Source organism: Cydia pomonella, chromosome 15 (assembly GCF_033807575.1).
Source record: "Cydia pomonella isolate Wapato2018A chromosome 15, ilCydPomo1, whole genome shotgun sequence".
In the NCBI taxonomy this organism is placed as follows: Eukaryota; Metazoa; Arthropoda; class Insecta; order Lepidoptera; family Tortricidae; genus Cydia; species Cydia pomonella.
The window spans coordinates 10,290,655-10,315,409 of record NC_084717.1 but is presented as its reverse complement, the minus strand read 5'-3'; the positions used below and the strand labels follow the sequence as shown (position 1 = coordinate 10,315,409).

The following is a 24,755-nucleotide window of genomic DNA, read 5'->3' as shown; positions in this document are numbered from 1 at the left end:
AGCTCACGATAATCTCTAATATCTCTATTCAATGATAGTCGTGGGAGGCACTGACAAATTTCGGAAACCCGGAACTTCGGTTGCTATAACTTTTAAAATTATATTTATATTTTTGCGTTCCCGTTTTCGGCGCTTTATCTGCCGTGATTACTTTCATTAAATATTTATCTTCGGACGTTTCATCGTCATAGAAAGTATTTTTATTATCATTTTCGTTGCGGTCCGCTTGAGATTGTTTCTCGTCATTCGTTGAAATGTCACCGCTTTTGTCGATTTTTTTTATATCCGCCCTTTTAGAGATGTTTTCTTCTCCTATGCGGCCGCCTGTCATTACCATGAGTTGCGGTTGTTGCATGGCGGTCATGTGGTCCCTCAGGCATTGCTGAAGGATGTGCAAAAAGAAAAGAAACGCTAGCAGAGTCAGAGCTGACATAGCTGCATTGCTCTTGTGAATGCCGCCGTGACCGCTGTAAAAATACTGTAATATTAATTCTTATTTCTAAAAGTCGTTTAAGCGGTTTGGCGTACTTTATTCTTACGACGCCTTATGACGCTTACTTGAGAAGACATTTATTAACAATTCATAAACTAAACATTATCTTACATATTCTACATCAAGTAGCTCCAACTCCTTTGAAAACTATAGGAGTATTACGAGGAATTATAAAAAATTACGAAACCTTCTTTTCGATTGTTTTGTTTATCTGGACATCTTTTTTTGTTCTACGGCGATAAAACTTATGCAATATCTTAGAAATAAAATTATAAGGGAACAATCTATTCATGTTTTGTTAATGGATTAAATTGTTCTCCTGTACTTATTCTAATAACGAGCTTCTTAGGTGCTAATGCCAATTAGAATGGTGTTAATTTTTTCAATTATAAATGTTGGTTTATCCGATTTACAAATGAGCGAGCGGGAAATCGCGTACTATACGCAGAAAAAAAACCTACTTAAGTACTTTAAAAAATATGGCAACCGGCTTTCACGAGACATGAGCTTCTATAAATAAGTTTTTGAAAAAAAAAACATTTTTGGTACATACTTTTATCGGTGACTACTTTTCTTTTCACAGGCAACTAATAGGTACTCATCGAGACAAAAACTCCACACATAATTAGGTTGCGTTGTCTAATCACAGAGTTCCTACGGCCCCCTCCTGTGTCCATCATCAGATTAGCTCAGATTAGTTGATGGCACCATAATATTGCATTGTCACCCGACTTACATATTTATGCAAATTTTCAGCTCCATCGGAAACCGGGAAGTGTGTCAAATTTAACTTGCAAGATTTGAACCGTACGAACATAGTTACATACATACATAGTACATTGAAAGTTAAATAAAAGTTTGTAAAAACACCCCAAATTGGCATTTCAAGATTTTCAATGGTCTGAGCTTTATAAAAAAATAATACTTTCAATGCGTCCCGGTTAGCGTTGTTCATAACTATTCCAAATTTCAAATCGATAGCTTAAGTGGTTCTCGTGATATTTAGCGATGTGACCGACAGACAGACAGACAGACAGACAGACGGACGGACGGACGGACGGACGGACGGACGGACGGACGGACGGAGTCGCACCATGAGGGTTCCTTTTGTACCTTTTTGGTACGGATCGCGAGGCCGTTAGGCGGTGGCCCACGTCGCGTCGCCTACGCCTATAACTATAACGCCGCCCCTGATGTTACTGAATGTGAACATGATATGCATTCGAGTATTTCACGCGGACCTTGCCTAAGAGGCCGTTATCGATTTTAGTCGCAAAAATGTCAAATTGATAGTCGATGACATTGTACACCTCTTGTTAACTATTAGAAGTAACAAGTACTAACCAGTACCCCTAGTGTAAATTTAGTCCATAGCGAAACGTGACGTACGCGTTTGCGTTAAGTCTCATTTTGTATGGGTTTTTGAACAGCGCGCCAAGCGGGACGTTTTGGAAAGTCAAAAATCTCATACTAAATGACACTTAACGCAAACGCGTACGTCACGTTTCGCTGTCGAAAATATTTACACTAGGGGTACTGTACTCTATTAGGTAGGACGTTTTGTTATCTTTCATTTTTATAAATCACTTAATTAATAATGTTTTTATTTAAGGACGTTTAGGTAAACTCGCGTAAAGCACTGATTTTGTTGATCTTATTTGTAAATTTGAAGTTCTAAAAATGGTAATTTCGTATTACACATATGTACTTCAACTTTAATAAACTACGTTTTTGTTATTATAAATTTAGTGTATATGAAAGTTAGATGAAATCAGTTTTCTCCAGAAATTACTTCAAAACAAGTGACTATTTCTCTGAAAATCAACTTAATTTCAACGTAATTTTGATACTTAAACTTTGGAGCTTTGTACTTTTTTATAATATCAATATATATTTTTAAATTCCACTTTTTTATAATGGATGGTTCATTTTCTATCCATTTAGCATAATTTTGTTATAATATTCAACATGTGTCAAGTAACCATTTTACATTTTGCTCTAAAATCGTTACCGGGCTCTTAAAGTCAATCTGCTACACAGCCGCCGGCCGGGGCTAGCGGAATCTTCATTTGCGATATTGACTTATTATGATGTTGTACCTACTGTAAGTAACTACTGTACCTAAGGGAAAAGTTGGGTTGTAAAGCTCGCCACTCACAATACGAATTAACGCTACGATCGCTCTATCAAGACTAAGAAGTAGACTAAGAAAACTTACTGTTTGGAATAAGTGACATGTCCGTGCGATGGCTGCGAATGTTCGTACCCGTAGAATACGTGCTGGTCATGGGAAGGCTGCGCGTAGTCGGAATACCTAGGAAAATGTATAACTCAAATTGTTTGCCAATCTGAAAAGGCGTAATACCTGAGGGTTATTCGGTAAAATAAATGTTTAATGATGATTGATGAGGGTTTCCTCAGGGTTGTGCCAACTGGCAGCACTTGGGACGGAAATTCATTGTTAATGAGTTTAATATCTGCATCAGTACAAATCACACCGAGGCATCGGGTCCAGGCACTTTAAAAATTGCAGATTTTTTGCATTCATATAAGCTTCTATTATTTCGATAGCCGCGTATAGTCAGTCAAATGATACCTATTGGCGTTTCTACAAACTCGCGTAACTTGTCACGTATGGCACGCATTCATAACGATATCCTTTTGCGAACTCTGAAGAAAAAAAGTCTGATGCAATTATATATACACACGTTAGGTACCTATACATTAGTATACATTTAATCCATGTTTTGGCTGCTAACGATAACTTTTTTGTCTTAAAAGTTGACTACCCTTCGTATACAAATTTTCACTACGTGTCTGTACCAACCTCTCACTGAGATGTTTCGTCCCGACTCCCATGTGTGACAGCATATCTCCCAGAGTCATGTCTCCTGCCAGTAGAGTCAATGTCACACGCGGCTCTCTATGCGGCTGTCAAGGCACTGACGGGATGCGCACGCGCGCTGGGTGCATTATTATGCTCTAATTCGCGTCAAATTGCCCTCAAGATGTGACAAACGTTAGTGTAGCGGTATCTGAAGTGCTCGATTTTACTTAGAAATGTAGAATTGTAAATGCTTGGACATGTCACAAAATCAAAATCAAAATTTGGCTAACCATTTAGCGTACCGGCACTTAAAATGGAGACGATTGTAATGCTCAGAAAGCTTTAGTAATATGTTTGGCAAGCCAGGCGGTGTTGAAATTGATTAATTAGTCATTATTTATATCAACGTTTTCTGCAAAAGATGGCGTGTTTAAAAACACCGATCTATTTCTACATTGCATAATGTTAAATAACCTACGGTGGAATCATGGTTCCATTTTTATCACTTGTCACTATGCCCATCACTTTCGCGCTTACATACTTGTTAGAACGTGACAGGTATGGTGACAAATGATAGAGAGCCGACCATCTTAACCCTACATATTTGATTAGTTGATTTATCTTTGGGAAGCACCTATGTGAAAATAAAAGAAAATATTATAATTTATTATTTATTATACACACACATGCACACAAGGACGTCCTCAATCATACAACACACTTTAAATACATACAAAACCTATTACTAAACTACTCAGTGATACAATTGATTTATATCACACAGATTTTTACATCAGTCGTCATTTATTGAGAAATTGGCGGAATTGTAATTACACATAGTTCATTTGACCCTGAACATTATGCCAATTTTTTATAATGCTCAATTAACTAGGTCATCAAAAAATACGACCAGTTAAATACAGATATTCTTTGTTTTCATACGTTATCTCTACTCATTAACTTCTAGAATAAGTTAAATAAATAATTTAAATAAGTTATTAGAATACTACACTTAACGCGTCTTAGCTTGTGCGATGGGATATGATCGTATCACGCCAAAAATTAGGCATGGCAATATAAAATTATACCCTTGTGTACATTGTTTCATCGTTAGACAAAAAATATACATTATGAAATCGAAATGCAATAATAACTGCACGATCGCGTTAACTTTCCAAAGCAATAAATAGGAAGTTTCGTTACAGTTAATTCGGATTTTACGTTAAAGGTTTTAAGTTCGAAGTTTTGGACAATAAAATGATTTGGCGATTTATAATTAATATGGAATGGGTGTTTGGTCTTAAACTTCATTGCATTCGAGGTACATCTGGCGGCAGTCGAAGCCACCGCGTCCTCGGCGACCAGCCTCGTAGAAGTCGTCGAAGGTACCACCAGATTGCCTCTCGAGTACGAAACTGGCAGCATAACTGTGAAAAAAAAAAACATTTATTAAATTCTCATTCGTCACTAAAAAGTCTTGTTGCCTAGACTGCAAAATGTAGGCGCGGAAGAATGATTACCCATAGAGATTTAAAATTTCACGCCGTGTTTTGACTAGGCCAGAGGAAAATTATATTCTGCACTGTAACTTTTTCTTGTTAAGCGGCTTTAATTTTCAAACAAATCAAAACAGTAAATCTGAGTTCTTCCCATTAAGTAAATAATATTTTGGTAATGGATACTAAAAAAATAACAGGAGGCTTTCAACTCATCTGAACTCCCTCCACTGTGTTCAGATGAGTTGAAAACCCCCTTTTATTTTACAGGACATTAAAAAGGAACAAGAAATAGAACCATAGAATGGATAAGTGCGAACTTACGTTCCAAGTTGGCAGAAAACACTCTTAGGTCCAATATCAGCAGCGCACTCATTGTTGGCGTCGCAAACGTATTTTTGAAGGCATTTGTCGTCGCTTGTGTTGAAGGATCTGACGTAGGTTTTTAGCATGGCAATTCCGGCGATGGCGGCGTCGCTGACGGAGTCCTTGCGACCCATGGAACGAGCGGCCAGAGAGCGGTGAGAGAATGACGTCTTGAGGGCGTCCAACAGGTTCACTACGATGTTGATGAACTGAAAAGATTATCAATATTTATGCATAATGCCCCGTGGAGAAGTGGAAAAGAACACGAGATCAACTTAAAAATCATGTCAAATCTATCGTACTTCCTGGCTTTACCTGATACTACATTGGTTATTTGTATATCATACTGCACATATTAAAAGGAGAGGAAGGATGGGCCGCGTACCTCTCCAGCCTGTTTTGCCATGGAGGCGACCTGGTCAGGATCTTTTGCACCGAGCACCGTCGACAGTACCGCAGCCAATATACCCTGAAGCAAGCGAGATGCGACACCGGTTCCAATACCGTACTTGACTATTTACATTTCAAATGGTAGGAGAATCTCAAGGAAACTATTTCCGTTAATAAAATTTGTAATAATCTATAAATTCTTTGAGATTATCCCTGGATGTGAAGGTTGTAGTTATTGTATGTGTATTAGGATTTCTATAAACTACGCAAAGGATACTAAATGACAGTTCTACAGGTGAGGATAACCTTGCAAGTGCCATTACAATAACAGTGACCGAAGACAATATCTACAGAAATGATGTTAGTGGATAAGGATATCTATGGCCCAATGTTTTATATTGCGTGATGCTTTAGATAAATGAATTACTCCGGTTAATTGGCAATTATTTTGTGTGTTTGCAAAAGTTTAAATTCTGGGTTTTGTACCTGCATGGGAGAGGAGCCGTTGTCGACCTTGTCGATACCGTCGCTGGAAGCGCCTCCGCCGAGGATGGCTGTCAGGATTTTGAGGCCCATCGAGAAGAGGTTAGCCCACGGCGACACAGAGGAAGAATCCGTGTCGATACTGTCACTCTTGTTGGGGCCAGTGCCGCCGGGGTTGAACAACATTTGCATTATCATTCCTGAAAATGGTTTTATTATTCCTGAAATTTAATCCTTCTTATTATTTCGCCTTAACGAAAGCTTACATGCGAATTGTTCTAACTAAAAGGTTTAGAAGCAAGCGTTTTAAAAATATAGTAATCAAATCAAATCACCTGGAAGATAACTATACTCCTTACCAAGCATGTTGGACCATGAGAAGCCACCATCGGAGATGGAGTTGTTCTGAATATCGTCGATGTCGTCCAGCGCGACTTTCTTGAGAGCGTTGGGCTTCTCTGCGAATTTCCGCTCCTGCACCTGTTGCTCGTGTGGTAGAGGCAACGAGTTGCTGTAGTATTGCGGATTTTGTGTCCGGACATTACTTGTTGACTGGAAAAACCATTCAAATAATTCAAACAAATTCACCAAAAGAGTATTTTTTAAATCGAGACTTTTGCCGATCAAAGATGAAGTCAAAATTAAACTATTTTAAAAACTACACAGTTCGTTATAATTCCAGTTCAGTATTATAGAGGAAGCCGTGCGTATACATCGACAAAAAAACTACACATGTCTGTCTGCACCACACATTAATAAAAACAAAATAATTTCTTGCTAGCCAAAAAGGCCTATTTATGATAATACAATACTTTTCATGAATCCGTCTTGCAATAAAATGTACCAAACATGGTAAGAGGTTAGTTATAATAGTTATTTTGTCATCTAAGTAGGTATCATACCTGTGAGATGAGGGGAGCGTGATGCTGCGGGTACGCTATCGTCTGAAGAATCGTCGATGAACTAATCAGGGCTAAAAGCGCCCAGCCTGCGATCTTCTGACTCATCCTGCGGAAAAGGAAAAAAATGGTAAGTCATATTGTAGGTAAGGTAAAAGAAAAGGTAAGTGTGCTGAAATATGATATCAACTTATTTAAAACTTTGCTCATGTAAAGGAGATTTGATTAAAATTAACCTACGTTGAATATTATTTAATTATACGTTAGCGCAATGAACGTTGTCGATTAGAAAGTGTTCTGATGAGTGATTCGCGCGAATTGATTGCCTGCGTTTGGAGTTGCTTAGAAAGTAGACCCCTACACTGCCTTAGGTGCATTTTTACGAGGATGCTGGCCGCGACTCTAATTAGAGGATGCCTATTAAACTAATTGGCTAAGTGTGGCTATTACGAGCTAAAAGACTTGGACGTGATGCAGTCTCCGTAAACAAAGTACTTTTTACTATATCTGTAAAGATTTATTAAATTTATGCCTACATTTATTAAATTTATATTTTATATTTTTAGTTGATAAGTAAGTGATAAAACATTTCATAATATATGTTGTCATAATTCTATTCTACAACTTACTGATTCAAACCCGGTTTTCGTTATCTGTATTTTGGATGTCACCTCTCATACCCGTCTCAAATAAGATGCTAGTTATAAAAATTGACGGAAATTAGTTGTTTTGACTACTTATTAAGCGCTAACGGTAACGAATCGGCCTCTGCGGTCTACTTTCTTTGACCGATAAAAGTGAGTGATTTTTCACCTGCTTCGACCACGTTACTGATGTTGCATCATGCTCATTTTAGTCACTGTTGAATTTTTGGAATGCTTTTTACGTGATGTGATTTTTACTGTTGAATGTCTAACAATGAAAAACGGTGGTTCATTACTTGACCTCGATAAACCTGTTTTTGCAACAGAATATTGAACCTATTCTGTAAATGACTTCAGCATTGTTACTACGGATTGTCTATAAAACGACCTATTTGTCTCGGTTGTCAGTTGAAAAGCAAATTGCACACGTAGGCACGTTGTGGCTGCGCGCCGGTGGCCGGTGACAGCGCGTCCGTTGAGATTCTCTCCGGAGAAATTTGTTGTCGCTAGTCTTGGCCAACCGTTGCTTATGTTTTATGTATGCCTTGTTACTATTTACTCGTAAAACCACATACGTACGTTTATTTATTTAGCTACTCCATAGTTCAGGCGCATTGTTTAGCTACAACTGCCGTGCACACAAAGATCCATTCGTCAACAGCGCATAGAAAAGCAACATAGAAAAGAGCGCCATGCACATACGAATGCGTACTTTGTAGGGAGAAAGCAGAAAATAAGTAAATGTCTTTACATTTTCTGTAATGAACATTTAACATCGGAGAGTCTGCGCCGTACCTAAATGATGTGTACTGTCTATGCAGTTAATATTAAATTTTTAAACGTAACCATGAAAAATACTGTCTTGCGTATATTTTTGGAAAGTGCATATAATACAAATACAAATTGTTTATTTGACAAATATAAGTTTAAACAGTGTTACATGTTATACTGACCTCCACACTAGGTATAGCCTGTCTCGTAGAGGAAATAATGAGATTGACATATTGTAAGCATTATCGGTCTTTATCATTAAGTATCAGTTGAGACGCAAATAACTCGCTCTTTGCCCCAGGCGAAGCCGCTTTCTTGCGGTGAAGGGCTTATCGATAGGATGAAGCACGGGTAGAAATGGCATCGACCCCTTGACCTAGTAACCTGCGCAGGCGACTGAACTTCGAGGTGCATCGCGCGGGAAACTAACCTCACTTTCGATCGACGCGGATCTCGCCAACGGCATACATTCTCGAATGTCTTAGCCGGAGGTTCATAATAATAATAGCGTCATATGTTTTTTGTATGACCTATTGATGTTTTTGTATATTTTGTAATCAACAACATTTCTCGAGACATATCTATAACGTTAAAATCGGAAATTACTGTCAAACTGCTAACAGTCGTAGCTTACTTTTTGCCGATGAAGGGTTAACTAATTTTATCCGTTCTTTCTTCATCTTTTCAACTGTTCAAGTATTTAAGGAAAAACATATATCCTATTAGGTGTCTTTTTAAATTATACAAAAACCGTCTTTAATAGATAGGTTTTCGAAAGAAGTATAATCATGTTGTCTAATAACGCAGAACAGCGCAGCAAGGCGCGGCAAACATGGTGATGGGTGAAAGCGACGCGGGCAGGTGGCGTGTGTCACCTCCGTGCAAGGTTAACGTTTTTCTAATTTTGGACCTGCAGTTCTGTCTCCAAGAAATCACTTTCATTGTAAAGTCCCCTCTGCTCAGAATTATTTCACTTTTGCATCTTTGTTTCGTATGCTGGTTCTGCTCAGCATTATCTCACGTTCTAATGAGTGGGCATCGTTCATAAACATTTTAGAACGTTTTCTCGTTTCCGTGGAGTCGTTTTTTGGCTCCTTTTTTCGCCGCTGACTGGTCCAGCGTGCAATCCGCTTTCTAAAACTGCACAATTTAGTAACAGTGCGTGTTCTCGACGCGGATGTGAACGCGAATGGATAAGTCGTAATATGAGTTATATATATTATTATGAACATGAAATATTATGTGAGCCAAAATGTTTAATTTATTTTTAATTTTATGTTGTTGATTTTTATGATTTGTACACCCAACCCAACAACCCAAGTTAACGAGCCCAACTCTAGAAGTACCTCCACCTTACAGAAAACCGCAGCAAAATATCACTAGACCCTACTCATAGTGTTTTGTTCCTGCCGGTGAGTAAGGTTGCCAGAGCTCTGTAACTCCTCTGGAGTTGCAGGCGTACATAGGCTACGGAGACTGCTTACCATCAGGCGGGCCGTATGCTTGATTGCCACCGACGTAGTATAAAGATTCGACGTCGAAATTGCTTCCCAATGGCTATATGTATATTTAATAAATTACCTTCAAATATTAAAAACTTGACATTAAATGAATTTAAAAGGAAATTATTTCAGTGGCTAAAAGAAAAGACATTTTATTCGATTAAGGACTTTTTTAAATAATTGACTCTTGATATAGGTGCTTAGAAATGTAATTTTGAATTTAATTATAATGTATTAAAACTTAGACTTAGTGACTGACTGACATAGGTACCCCATTATAAATGTAATTATTATTGTAAATATAATTAACCGACTGTTAAAGTATTTGCATGTCATTTGTCGCTAGACATGTACTATTCTTATGGCATGTCATTTCACATTAATATTTATTTTAGGAGTAAAAAATAATTTTGCATGCCATTTTGTGGCTAAACATGTATTGCTACTCAACAATAATGTACGTATCATCTTATGTGAACCATGTTTATCGCAATAAAGTATTTCATTCATTCATTCAAAGAACGATATCATTGGTATTTATATTATTTTAAGTAGGTATTGTGTCTTGCTAATTAATAAGTAGTGGGTACATTGTTATCATGGACATATTCATTCTTTTTTTATCAGATTGAGTTGAATCTATGAAAAAATAGCTAAAATTATAAAACAAAAAATCTTATATAATTAATTTCCTCTTAATAGCCGAGATTAAACTGAAATCTTTGTAATCTTATTTAACTAGAATTAAGATTAGCAAGTCTCGCGAGGAAATTCCAAGGAACCAACGGATAGCACGCGCCTCAGACGGTCTCGCTAGATCGGACGCTATCAGATGCGTGCGCGCTCCTAACCGTACCACGCTCCCGATGTGGATGCAACGGTACCACTGATTCTAGATGCACATGTTCAATAGCGGCTGACACCTTCACCTACTTGTTAAAATGTATAAAAACTACACTCAATCCAATCCAGAAGATGTTCCCTACCCTAGGTACTTACTGTACCTAGTGTAACTACTTTATAGCATACTGAACCTACCTACTTAACATTGGTGCTAGTGGAAGCAGACACGATCAAATATTACCAATATGGTGGCTTTAAAAAAAAGAAGCAGGTGTATATTTTTTGAATTATAATCACTTCGCTTACCCAACGCCGAATGACAAGATGCCTCTCGCGTGGCTACAACTTTCACTTAAGTTTTTTGGGTATGGAACGAGCGGAGTGATTCAGTGCCTGTTTCTTGATGATGACATTAATGCAGCGCGATGTCATCAAGATATTTTCAAGCATAAAATATTTGTTTTTTAACATCTGTTCGGCAGTGGATTATTTCCGGCCTGCCACTTCCTGTACCTGCTAGTGCCATAAAAAATGATGTAAATTTGTAAAGATCTTGTTGAGATAGTTACTCAGCAAATGATCAGTATGATCACTGTCAATTAAGCTATTTAATAGACAATTTGGTTTTTCATAGAAATCTTAGGGGCGGTACTTGCATATTCGTTTGTCACGCAATTATTACTCGCCAGTATACTTAATGGAATTGCCCCCCCTATCTATCTACTCATTCAGTATGCGTTTCTCCACATGACTTATTCATCCAGGAAAATATTATTAAAGATTTCCTTCTAAAATATTTTGCCATTTTGTCATGATTTAATTTTAGTTAAAAAAGAGTGCTATTGGTCACCGCTTCGGATAGACTTTAATTGTGATATTCACGAAAATCATATTTAGTTATATTTGATGAATTTCATTATGATTTTGAAATCCCAGGAGATCCAACACGTCTAGTAACGCCTCCTCAGTGACTGAGATCGGGCGAGACTGAGGCTCGTTGTCTCGCGAGGAACATTGTAAGATTCGTTAATAGGTAGATACTGATATTGCATAACCGATTCTCATTTGTCAGCTTAGTGTTAAGTGTTCAGTTCTCGTGGTTGAATGGATGATATAAGTCAAGGAAGTGCCTGTTGCCGAATGGTTATCTATTCACTTGTTACGCATGTGGATTGAAATGTTTCAAATCTCAGATTTTTGATAGTTCTAGGTGGGTTCTAGGGACGAGGGTGAGTTGATAAGTTTCCGAAATGAAGACTAAAATACAAAGATATTTAAATCTGACTAATTTATTTTTCTTCATATCCCCCTTCTATCTCGATACAACTAAACTTAGGCTTCTCCGGGGCCATTATTCCGTTTTCAAAAAAAATTCTGTAAAGGCCCTCAAAATAGCCATTTTGGCGTCAATTGTTTAGGTGTCAATTGTTTTAGTGTTTGTGGTTATTTTGTCGTATTAGCCACTTATGAAATTTGGACACTAAGTCGCGATTCATCGTCTTTAAGGGCTGCAGCGGCTACCAACATGCACATAGTACAAAGCTTCTTTTTGAAAAATACTCTAGTAATATATTGAAAAGTTATTCCGGCGAGCTGTTAACAATCTCTGCTGTCTCCCTAGTTAGTTATCGACGGTCCTTTAATACAATATTTTTACTTTTTTTGTTTCTGGGATAGACACCTCATTTGTTCTCGAACTCCGGGACATGCCATTGACGCTTCGTCGTCTTCGTATGTAATCATCTGCCCAAATGCGGACAGTACTAAAAAAGGGTTAAGAGTTTTAATTTGGGTTCCCTAATACATAAAACTATATGACAACTCGATCCTCTATTTTTATCAAAATGGAAAAATGTCTCAATTCATACCTCAATATTTTTCGGAACAACAACTAAACACTGTTTGTTTTTAATACTTATTGAGAAATATGATACAGTATAAATTTTAATCATTATTTTGATACTTAATTGTGGTTTTGGTTTTTATCAACCCACCCTTGTACTTCAGAAAATGTGTTTATTCTGGCCTTACTCCCATCCAGATCGCCCATATTAATTGTGATCTATTTGATGACAGCTAAAAAAATTGAGTTTTCTTTGGTCTTAAGTGCGATTTAATAGGTTTACCTATAGTTCAATGTTAAAAAATACCACCGTCTGGCTTGTTTTAAATCAATACCTTTTTAAATTATATACCTCCCAGGCGCATTGTAGAGTTCTGAATCGAATAGATGTTGCTCTAGTTGTTACATAGGTACTCAGAATTAAATGAGTCCAGCTACGGTTTATACATAATTCAATTTCTCATTACACAGCATTATCTCCAGATCTTACAACTTCCATTGGAAGCTTACTGATCAGACACGTTGATGAGTAGAGACTTTTGAGGAAAACAAATCACTTAATGACAAAATACCTACATTTACTTTGCTGACGCATAATTTGGGGCTTCGACATTTAACTATGATATTTTCACAGATCGATATTTGTCTTAATGCCAAGGATCGAAACGCTTTGTCGCATTAATTTAATCGACAGCTATAATTCATTGCTTTAATTTATATCCACACTTACGCCAAAGGAAATGTAAACATTTCTTTGGATAGTTGCAGTGGACGAGTGTGTGAGAAACTACAGGCGGCGAGCACGCAAGCCTGGTTGCTATTGACCATTCCGATCGTAACAGCTTTCCTCGCCACTTTCGACAGCCAGTTCACGTTTCAAGACTTTTAATTACTTGCAGAAACCTGTCACAAGTATCATAATAGCCGTCCGCCGGGCCCATCTACTTGCCTTTTGTTTACAAACGGCGTGAAATGAGAAAGCGAAATAGCCATGATGTAAGGTGTGCATGAGTTGCGTATACATGTAGATATGTCTGAAACGACGTAAGAGAATTTGGCGACCAGGTACTGTGTATTTATATGTTTAAATAATCAGAATAGATAAATATCAATGAATTAAAATGAACAGTAACAAAATTCCCATCTAATAGGTCGCACCTTGAAACCTCACGAAGAATTGGAGGCGATTGTTTACTGATTAAACCATAGAGAAGAAGAATTATTGAGAAGTTAAGTTTCGCATTGGTATGTCATTGATTCAAAATTAACTGAACATATATCCAAGCCGCACGAAATTCAATACAATAATGTATTCATATTATGTAAATTGTGTAAAGTTGCCTAAGACGCTATTGGCTTCCCGTATTGTTTCAACCCGTGTTCAATCCACGTCTGCGGCATAATGTGTGACGACCATTTTCTTATTTTGGAAAGTGAAGGTATTTATTTACATGACTAAAACGGATAGTGAAAAGATCGTTGACGAGAACTAAACGGCCTTAATTGTTGTGCCGAATTGTATTGTTTTGACAGGTAGTGAGATGAATACACTGATAATGTTCACCTTCCTACCTACTATAGCATTCTACAGTTTTTTGTTTTCTCCCAAGTTGTCATTAAGCTAATGGGTCTGTCTGTCTGTTTGAGTATACAATGCTTTGGAGAAAGTTGTCATTTTAATAATTTAGGTAATTTCGGCTCTAGGACGTAGTGCTGCAGAAATATTACACAGACCGGTCGTCAAATAAGTAGGATAAGCCTTTATTAAGAAAAGTTCCACGAGATATCTAATTCAATATGTGATCATATTCGGTTTATTACCTAGTTATCCCTGCTACTACATAAAATATAAATACGAGTTATTGCAGTTTTAAAGACGTGAAAGGCTAATTCTAGCGTATTAAGCAAAAAGGACTTAATATCAGTATGGAAGACGTATACTTCATTAAGCTTAATTTTATGGTTATCGCCACCTGTCATCCTGACGTACATATTTATCTACGTAATATATCTGATAAAAAGTAGCCGAAGAGTAGCTAAGAGTGCCGTGTTCTTTAAGGAAGAAACATGCATTTTTTTAAATTATATATAAAAAAAAATTATGATTAAATAATTCGTGAATCTGATGACGTTAAATATATGCGTACCTATTGACTTAATTTCAGTTGGTGTCATTAGGTTCACACATTAAAGTGACTACAGATCTTAGTAGGTACTTTTGAAATTTTCAATATGTATTACACACAATTTAAAAAGATTTTAAAATATTAACAAAAAGTAAACACACAACACTGGACACAAGTGTTGTCTACATACAACATACTCGTATGATTCTTCAGAACTTCGAAAAGTTTTCTAATTCACAAATAACATTTTTTCATTATACACAGCTCATTTTAATAATTCATATTCACAGGTATCACACATCACACCTTAAATTTTGTTAACAATTGAGATCACGTGGTAACTTCAAGTGATGCGTTCAGTCCCGTTAAACTTTCACACTCGCCATTGCACTGTCCGAGCCAAAAACACGACTTACCTTTATCTGGTTCCGGTACTGGCAATCACTGAATCACTGATACACTGTCTTCCACGATGTAGCTTATCACTGGTGAAAGTGCGTGTTTCTCGAACGCGAGTTTGACTTGCAATGAGTGTTGCGCCTTGAACTTCACTATATATATAGGGTGACCCAGTTACGGTGGCGGCGGCTAACTGTGCTAGTCGTCCGTCTGTCCGTGAGTCCAACCTGTTCATCCCGTTGGCTGGACTCGGACCTTCCAAGGACATCTAATAACCTGCGCGGGCGCTCCCGAAAGCGGGCGATCGTTAAAAAAACAATGCTCGCGCCTTACCCGCGCTTCAAGCTGTTAAATTAACATACCAAACATTCCCATGATTGCCTATGCTTCATCCTCAAATGCGGGACTAATTTCGACCGGCAACGCAGTCAGCAATACGTACTAATAATTTAAAAAAGTTATTCGAAATGCGCGCGACTTTGCTTAGATATAAATTTTATTGTGTTCGCAGTCGAATAACTATGAATATTCCCGTAGCCAAGATAGCGAAAATAAGGTTTTATTTATAAAAAAAGTATTTAAGTATCTTAATACTTAAATAGTTTCATGGGCTTTATTCCTTGCTTAAGGCTTTTTAAGGGATGATTTCCTTGATAAAAACTTTCATGTGTCCTTTCTCGAACCTAAAACCCTCCATACTTTACTAAATTTCATCTAAATCGTTTCAGTGGTTTAAGCGTGTGAAGAGGAAACAGACAGACAGAGTACTTTCGCACTTATTATGCTACTAGCTTTTAACCGCGACTCGTTTGCGTGGAATTAGTAATTTGGATGGCTTATTCTTTATCCAATCTGCTTCTTAGTTATTCCCCTTACAAATTTCCACCCCCTAAAGGGATGGCTAATTAGTCAGAAATGCATAACCATACTGAGAGGTGTTGAGGGGTAGGCGTGGGAGGTGAAAGCGGCGTAGGGATAGGGGCGTTAAGGGGTCGGTAAGCTGATGGGTGGAGGATTGAGGGGTCAGGAGGTTGGAAGTAGAGGGGTCAGGGGTTGTGAGTTTTTCCCCCCTCCCCCTCCGATTTATCCCTCTGGTTTCTCTTTTCAGAGCTTGTTTTCTTTTTTAATTACTTTTTCCTTTATAAATTTTTCACTTACAATTTTCAATTTATAACTAATTGCTATATACTGATAGCTTTATCCTAAGCGGGATAAGAGGCGATGCATGCCATTCCCTGTCATGCCTCGCCTCCCACTCTCTGATATTTGGTTGTTTGAGCTGATGAGTTGACCGAACGAGATCGAGACTATAATGTAAAAACAAGAAACTCTATTTTTATTTAATTATTTATTTATTGTAAATCAATGTATCAGGATCTGTGTTAATGCCTTTAGTCCCTGTCCTATATATGTACTGAATATTTTCCATATACATATACTACTAGTCATCAAGGTCCTCTTACTCTCATTCGCTCGCCTTCCCAATACTTATGCCTATTCTGTGTAAGCATCAAATACTACTCTACGGCTATACGTTCTACTACTGCTACTGGCTACATTAAATATACTGATGTTTTTCTCATGGACATAATAATTACACTCTTTTTTTTCGCTTCTACCTAATGATTTAGCAGTAACAATATCGGTATAATAAGCATCAAGGTTATTTTGCTCTTACACAATTTTTATATTTTTTTTATACATCAATGAGCATTAGTGCTACTACTTTACTACTTTATTCATTCTACTTTAGTGGCATTTATTCTATTTTACTGGTTATATTGACTTAGCTGTGGTTATTTTAAAGTAAACTATGATTTTAGAAAAAAAAATATTTGTTTTATCCAAATGTCCATATTTATGCAGAGTTAATATCAATTACTAGTAAGCGTCTAGGTTATTTTGATTAGTTACGGAAATCTACTATAGGGGTTTACTGCTTCAGTCTCATTTTACTTAACTTTGGACCCATTCGCCGTTATCATTATTTTCCTGGCGTATTTCATAAATATATGTCGGGTGTCGTGGCTCCCAATTAGTTCGCATAGGTTCCCTACACTAATGCTCCTCCCCATGCCGTGCTCGCACTTCAGGCGGTCGTACCCAAATCTAGGACATTCTATTAATATATGGGGTATTGACTCAATCGCCCTGTTGACGCAGACACAGTACGGGGAGCAAACCAACTTAAATTTATGCAAATATTGCCTTACCCCACCATGTCCCGTCAAAATCTGAGCGTTTGTGTTGTCAAAGTCCATTTTTCCCAGCGTTTTCTTCGCCTCACTCACGTCCCCGAAGAACAGCCGCGTTCCAGAGCCAGTTTCCGCTGTTGTAAATAGATAGGTGGAACTTATCGTACATTGGCGCTCTTTTGTTCCTAAGAGCTGCATTTTTGGCAAGGTCATCAGCCCGTTCTTTGCCTGTTATGCCCACATGCGCTTTTATCCAGTACAATTGTATGCCAATTCCCTTTTCGTGGGCGGTTCCGATGCCGTGCCTAATTTCCATAGCTACAGCTTGTAGGGATGATCTTGAATCGCACAAGATGTAAGAATTTTGTTTCCTCTGGACGATCAGCGCCGTAACGTAACACGGAGGACCACCATTAGTTCCGCTTATATTCCATGTATACTAGTATCTTTCGGACTGGGTTAATAGTTTGTATCCCTCTTCTTATTCGTTTGACCATTTTCTTCTGGTTCTCTAACTCTTGATTCCACCAAGAGGTCTAAACTCCGGAATACTCCCCTGCCCTGCAGTCTCTATTGCTTTCCTAAATCGCTGTACAAGGGCCTCAATTTTATAACGCTGGTTGGCTCTACCTATGGTCTCACTTGTCAAGTCCGCTTTCCTGGGAGACAAACACACTTTCTCATTTATATTATTAGTATGGATATATAGCGTGTATTTTTGATACGACCACATAATCAAAGGGTATTTAATTTAGGTTTTAATGAATACACTTTCATAGGTTTTATAAAAAGCCGGCCAAGAGCATGTCGGACCATGCTCAGTGTAGGGTTCCGTAAATATCCTTCCATCACAATAGGCTAAACTGGAGCTATTAGTATAGAAGATTGATAACAAAGGGATGAAATGATGCTTGGTACCTTTCACCCGAGTTAAATAGTCTACTTTTCTTATCGAATACGAGGAAACCAAAAAGACAAGGCAAATTTGCATAATCAATAATAAAAGCTTAGTTCATATAGAATTGGCACATAATAACAATGTTTAAAAAATAATTATTCCATGGCGGGAAAAAAAAATACAGTTACAGTTCAATCACTAACCTTCAAAGTATTAATGGTGAAAATATTATTTTTCTAGCTTTATGCATTTTAAAGTTATCGACCATGAAAATTGAGAAAAGGAGATTGATCGTGCACAAATACTTCCAAAATTCTTATCGATCCCGGACGAAGACAGCTAAGTCGCTTAAGATGCTAAAAGCTAATATTTGTAGTGTCATACAACGTTACAAGAAGACTCTATCAGCCGACAGGAAAATACAAACTAATCGGAGGTCTGGGACAAATAACAAGATTTTGGGAAAAAAGTCCCAAGGTCAAAGAAACTTCTAGAAAAATAGAGATGATTCACCTCAGAGGTGGCTATAAGAGCTATCGAGCAATAAAACAGCCAAATCGGACTGTTAAACAGATCCGACAAGCTAAAATACTAGCTCGACTATTGTACGACCCAGTATTGACAAAATTCGAAGGTTGCTTGTTGTTGGACGACAAGAAGTATGTAAAACTCGATTTTAATCAACTACTCTGTTCGAAGTTTTATATGGCCAATAATAGAGGTAATGTACCCGAAAAATATAAATTCGTGAAACTTGACAAGTTCGCAAAAAAAAAACATGATATGGCAAGGAATTTATAATTGCGGCTATAAGACGAAAAGTTTTATAACATAGTCAACAATGAAGTCGGACCTTTATATTAAAGAGTGCTTAGAGAAATGAGTATTGCCATTTATTAGAATCTATAACGGTCCTGTTAAATGTTGGGCAGATTTAGCCAGCTGCCACTACTAAAAAAAAGTTTTGTCATGGTATGCTAATAATCAGGCCAATTACATACCCCGCAAGATGAATCCTCCGCATTGTCACCAATTTCAATCTATCAAAAACTACTGGGCAATCATGAAAGAAAATTTAAACAAGACTAGTCAAATTGCCCAGGGTATCAACTTATTGCGATCTACAAGAAATCAACACGCCAAAAATGTCGACAAAAGTGTTGTGCAGAAGATGAGGGGGGTCCATTATGAAAACAGTTCGTAATTATTTACATAACAGAGATATTTTTTAAATTTATACATATTTCAAAGCTAAATACATTACTATTTAAAATTCACCATTCATAACTTTCTTATTTTATTTACATAAAAAAATAACAATCTTCTAGTGCGTACCAATTCTATATGAACTATGCTTTAAAGTAATAAAGGTTATGGCCAAGATTTTTCTTTAGGACTTTCAATCTAAGACTTTGCATGTCTGGTCATAATAACTAGAGATGCCCCGAATAGTGGTTTTGGCCGAATACCGAATATTAGGCCCCACTCAGCCGAAGCGCCGAATATTCGGCATGATATGCGAACATTTTGAGTCACAATTATTATGAAAGCTGTTCGCCAACAAAGCACAAAGTTTGCTAAGATATATTTTTTGTTGAACAGAATTAATAAATGTACCTAGAGGCAATCAACTCAGACCCATGACAATAAAATCAACAAATGCTCAAATAAGGGCTTTCGTGTTTAACAACTTTCCAAGAATACATTTTAAATATAGGTATTTTTAAAATGTAACTATTCTTGGAAAGTTGTGAGAAAATTTGGAGTGTTGTTGATATTTTACTGATATATCAAATACCTGATATATCAAAAATCACTCAGTGGCGATCTGGGCTCACAGCCTACTTGGCATACGGCAGACATGACCAGCCCAGTCCACTTTAGCTTAGCCGCTTTCCGAGCTACGTCAACTACTTTTGTTCTGAGCTGAGCTGAGCGCAGCGTGGTGTTCCGGATACGATACGATCCATTAATTTTACACATAATATGCTGCGGTCCATGGCTCGTTTATAGTAGTTTATGCGACTGCTAAAAAATAAAAGGCATTAAAATACACGAGTGTGGGTTTAAGATAAGAACGAAGTGAGTTTCTTAAAAGGATCACACAAGTGTTTTAATGCCTAATTATGTACAGTTATATACACTATTTTATCTACACACATATTTGTATGATATATTCACTAACCCAAATTACAGCCAACATTGGGGCATCGTTGCTCTCTTGACGGAACTCGCGGATATTTGGTGGCGTCCCCGAAATATTTTTATCGCTCATTTTACACGAAACTTTTGCTATAAGTAGTTACTTTAAAAAAAAAAATTCATGTTATACTTATGTTAAACTGTACGTAAATGAATTCATTTTTGACTGATATTAGAATAGAGGTCAAATAGAATTGTTTTTTTTTTCAGAGATGTTCCAAATTTGAATGTCATTACCAAATCGATTTTGACGTAGTTATGAAGCAATTACAACATTATCACAGATAAGAAATCTGTTGTACCAAAACATGTTATCGTAATGTTGGTCATTATTTACGGAGTTCTGGCGATGGGGTCCATGAGAAATCGAGGGAACTCCTCAAATTTTAAAGGCATATATATAGTGATCTTAGTATTTTCATCAAAAAATCAAGTATTTACATTTGTAGAAGTGACATGATGATTTGATGAACTGGAACTGCTGATGATGAACAGAACGGAACTCTTCAATGATGCATAGTTCACGTTTGGCAATTTGTTCTCTTTGCATGTTTGTCAAACAGGTTTTCAGGGTACATTTTTATATTTCTATCCTATTTTGTTTTTTAAATAATTATCTTGTGCTTTATTTCATGCATGGTGTGAAATAATTTATCTTAAATACAGTCGAATACCCTGTTGCGGGTATCTTACCAGTCAACCATAGGGCAAATCTGAAATAAGGTGGGTGCAGTGACAAAAAAAAAAACATGTTACCTCCTTTTCTACATAATTAGGCGTAGGACGCTGTCTTTTTAATTTCATTGTATGAAATCCAAAATCAACAATAATCGTTCTTTCACCGGTCTCCCTCATTGAAGTCGGTTTTTTTTTCTTAAAAATTATTCGTTGTACGGTCGCGTCAGAAAATATAGATACGGGCGACAAAGTGCCAAAAATATGTATACCCCTTAATACTCGTATATGGGCAATAAGGTCGTGTATACATATTTTTGGGACTTTGTATCGATCTACGCCACTGGCGAACTCTCAGCTGCCAGTACGTAAGTACAGCAAGAAGGTTATTAGCGGATTAATGTCGCTGATTGATAGTTATTGACATTATATGCTGTGTATATACATTAGTGTAATAGAGATAACTATTATTTCGTTTAAGTACCAGTTTTGATTACAGGCTCTGTAAACGTATCGTCTTATTTAAACGTAGGCTTAGTTATGTGTGCTAATTATCCCGAGAATTTGAAAGGTAATGTTCTCAAACGCGGATTTCTTTTTTATTTCCGTTCACTGCATCTAACCTAAACACGGAAGGCTTTTGAGTTTTGACCATGCGTATTATACTAAGCACAATTCACATAAATGTGAACAGCGCCATCTATTGGTAAATTGGCTAACTCATTCGCGCGACCTGTGTGTATGTTGTTTTTTTAACCGACTTCAATTTCATACAATAGTGTTTGTATTTGGCTGTGGCAGTTTTTTTTTTTTTTTTTTTTATTATGTGAACCGATTTCAACTATTTTTGTTTAATTTTAAAGAATGTATTTTTACTGTATTGTCATTAAAAAATCCAATTATAATAAACACCCGCAAAGAAGGTTAAATTGCAAAAAAATTAGCAAATGTTTTTTGAAAATTATAATAAGTTATCAAGATAGAGGTGTGATTATATTTTCCCTGTAAAATGTATAATAATATTAATGTTAGGTAAGTATGTAAAAATGTGCTAACTTTTCGTTGGTAAACTTCGGAGATAAGGAAGGTGAATGCTATTTATTTCACATTTTCCTTAAAAAAAAATTTTTTTCCACTTTGAAAAAAATAAAAGAAATGTTTTGGAATGTTTCATTTAAGCTCTTTCATTATGATACCCCACTTAACGTAGTAACTAGATTTTGTAATGTTGCCCCCTCTTTACATTGGGCATTTTCTATATTTAATATTTGTCTTGGTCTGACTCTACGAAGGTACCGAGTTTTACAGGCAATCCATTGGTTTAGAATTTACAACAAGCAAATCCACTGATAACATATTCCAATATAGATTATGTCTAAATAAAATATAAGGACCGATACGACCTTCAAACCTTCAAGAAAAGAGCGTACTCCCATCTTAAAGACCGGCAACGCCCTTGCAACCCCTCTGGTATTGCAGGTGTCCATGGGCGGCGGTAATCGTCATATTTATTTAGAATTTTACTTAAGTTATCTGTTTACTTATAGGTACACGAGAAAAGTGATTCCACAGTCCTTGGAATGACCAAAATAACTTCTGCACCACTTTACGACACATGAAGACATTTTTAATTATACAAAACGTTGCTTTTTGCTTGCGTTGATTTAGTCATCCATCAGTGACTATCATCTCGGTCGAACTGAAGTTGCCAATCGAGTAGTTTGTAATCCCTTAGGGTAGGTTTACGTTGGGCTATAACTCAGCGGACAAAATGCTTCCATGTTTTATTTCCGTTCGCTGGTTAGATGAGATCATTGAAAGTTTGTACGGAACCCTTGCTGCGCGAGTTAAAGGGATTCGCACTTGACCGGTTTTTTAATTTTAAATTATTCAAATCGCGTATTTTTTTGTATTTTGTATCCTGACATATTTGTCCTTTCGCTATTATATATCTAGGTATAGTAGGTATGCCTTTAATTTTTAATTAGTTTCTCATGTATGTTTCACTTGTTGCAGGTATATGCAGTAATAAGACCCTTGGTAATGGTAAGAAAACAATTAACATAATATTTCCAGTCACTATATAGGTATACAAGGTGTAACAAAAATAGTGGGGATCCGTTTAAGATATTCAGTATCGTGTTCTGATTGGGATAAAGTAAAATAAATACGCTAATAGTTTTTGTCCTTTGTATGGAGGGTTGGCGACAATTTTTGTTTTCGTATAAAAAAAGAATTTCTACTTTTTCTTCTCGATACCGAATATGCCCTTAAACGGACCCCTCACTATTTTTGCTCTGCTCCACGTTGTACAGGGTGGAAAAAATTATGGGGTTAACGAACTAAATAGACTTCTTTGACTGGTGTTTATGTTTAAATCGAAATGAATGTGCGGGTTACCACTTTCGACTACGGTACGGGTATTTATCAATTATTATTTATTATTCATTAAATATGTACAGCAAACTTTTCACTATATCTAATGATACATTTTAATTGAAACCAGCGTTTAAAAACATAGTGTGCAGTAACATCCCAAAAAGATCGGGGTTTGTGCGAGGGCTACTTACAACATATGTGACCAAAGTTTAGAGAGCGATCGGATTTTGGGTAAATAATTTTCCTATACCTAATATAAAATTATCGCAAACGTACCTCGATTTGATTACGTACTTTAATTTTATTTATCCATAGTCTTGGTGTTAGTAGTAGTTTAAAAAACAAGCAAAACCTCAGTTATTTTATTTTATTTATTAGGCACACAAAACAGATAACATTAACTACATGATATAATTATTTTAAGTTGAGGTTTTGGTTGGGAATGCCATCCAAAGCATGTATGCGCAGCATGTAATACACATTAAAGAGCGAAAACTACAACTATACTAACTACACTTAATTACACAATAAAACAATTTTTAGACACAAAACAAAACAAGTTGGATATCTTCGTGAAGACAAAACGTTATATCGTCGTAAATGTTGGTTTTTGCGATTACGACACATTCCAGCAGGCTCAAGGCGAGCCAGCAACACCGGACCAGCCACCACCTCAACCACAGCCGCCGACCATACCGGTACCGCCTCAGACCAGTAGGCGGAAGCGAACAAGGCGAGGCGGGAGAAAAAGGAATGGAGGGACGCGCTTGCTGGGCTTAGGAAGGGGGCCCAGGACGCGGAAGAAAAACGGGACCGTGGCAACCGCTACCACAAATTTGAAAAGGTATAAACGAATAATATATTTTCACGATTTTTACACATTATTAAAGAACACAAACGGGACTTAATCGCATATTAAGTTTTAAATTTACCTCCGACGTTTCGAGGACGGCGTTGCCCCCGTGGTCTCGGAGAAGACTGGCTAAAGTTGCCCGTGGCCCGTTTGGGGTTAGTTAATAATAATATGTATAGGTATACAATGTAAAAGCAGGTAATAATACACCGATGTATATTTTAACCACTGTTAGTGACATAACTTAGACTTTTAAAAATACCAGAGAGTTGATATAACACCCAGTAATGTTAAAGTACAATTAATTGAGCATACTAGTATTTTAGTATACCATAATATCACGTTGTAGCAAATTTAACATGTTCGATGAACGTAAAACAACGATCCGTCAACCAATAAACAGTAACACAGGATGTTATAATAGGATGGTTATACTCATTACGGTGATTTTTTCCCTACAGGTAAAAAATC

The 24,755-nt window shown here is 36.9% G+C and overlaps 3 protein-coding genes across 8 annotated transcripts in view; 1 reads left to right on the top strand and 2 right to left on the bottom strand.

The window, feature by feature from the left end:
- LOC133525752 (YLP motif-containing protein 1) overlaps window positions 1–24,171 on the top strand; it is a 34,365-nt gene extending 10,194 nt beyond the window's left edge. The window contains exons 8-9 of one of the 2 annotated variants that reach the window (XR_009800626.1): window positions 23,069–23,098; window positions 24,064–24,171. The gene's annotated coding sequence lies outside the window, so the exon portion shown is untranslated. The remainder of the gene's footprint in view (window positions 1–23,068; window positions 23,099–24,063) is intronic. The other variant, XR_009800627.1, reaches the window with a different exon arrangement.
- Window positions 29–3,835, bottom strand: LOC133525868 (uncharacterized). The gene is made up of 3 exons (XM_061862275.1): window positions 3,321–3,835; window positions 2,712–2,807; window positions 29–467 (listed from the first exon to the last, which is right to left on the bottom strand). Exons 1-3 carry the CDS (start codon window positions 3,377–3,379, stop codon window positions 29–31), a joined length of 594 nt encoding a protein of 197 aa, XP_061718259.1. The 5' UTR covers window positions 3,380–3,835.
- On the bottom strand, window positions 3,978–16,175 carry LOC133525754 (uncharacterized). Of its 5 annotated transcripts, none has more exons than XM_061862129.1 (7): window positions 15,100–16,174; window positions 6,958–7,063; window positions 6,391–6,607; window positions 6,059–6,255; window positions 5,568–5,651; window positions 5,141–5,391; window positions 3,978–4,747 (listed from the first exon to the last, which is right to left on the bottom strand). In XM_061862129.1, exons 2-7 carry the CDS (start codon window positions 7,060–7,062, stop codon window positions 4,621–4,623), a joined length of 981 nt encoding a protein of 326 aa, XP_061718113.1. In that variant the 5' UTR covers window position 7,063; window positions 15,100–16,174; the 3' UTR covers window positions 3,978–4,620. The 5 variants fall into 5 exon arrangements, with proteins under 5 accessions (XP_061718113.1, XP_061718114.1, XP_061718115.1 ...); XM_061862130.1 differs by having other exon boundaries at window positions 6,059–6,276; window positions 6,415–6,607; XM_061862131.1 differs by having other exon boundaries at window positions 6,415–6,607; window positions 15,100–16,173.
- Window positions 24,172–24,755: the final 584 nt, after the last annotated feature.

Bases quoted from the DNA above. Each gene is read 5' to 3' on its own strand.
- LOC133525754 (XM_061862129.1), bottom strand. From the start codon at position 7,062: ATGAGTCAGAAGATCGCAGGCTGGGCGCTTTTAGCCCTGATTAGTTCA. The intron at 6,256-6,390 runs GTGATTTGATTT...AACCATTTTCAG, and splicing joins GGAGTATAGTTATCTTCCAG to GAATGATAATGCAAATGTTG. The intron at 5,652-6,058 runs GTACAAAACCCA...CGCTTGCTTCAG, and splicing joins ACGGCTCCTCTCCCATGCAG to GGTATATTGGCTGCGGTACT.
- LOC133525868 (XM_061862275.1), bottom strand. From the start codon at position 3,379: ATGACTCTGGGAGATATGCTGTCACACATGGGAGTCGGGACGAAACAT. The intron at 2,808-3,320 runs GTTGGTACAGAC...ACATTTTCCTAG, and splicing joins ACGAAACATCTCAGTGAGAG to GTATTCCGACTACGCGCAGC. The intron at 468-2,711 runs GTAAGTTTTCTT...GTATTTTTACAG, and splicing joins CATGTCACTTATTCCAAACA to CGGTCACGGCGGCATTCACA.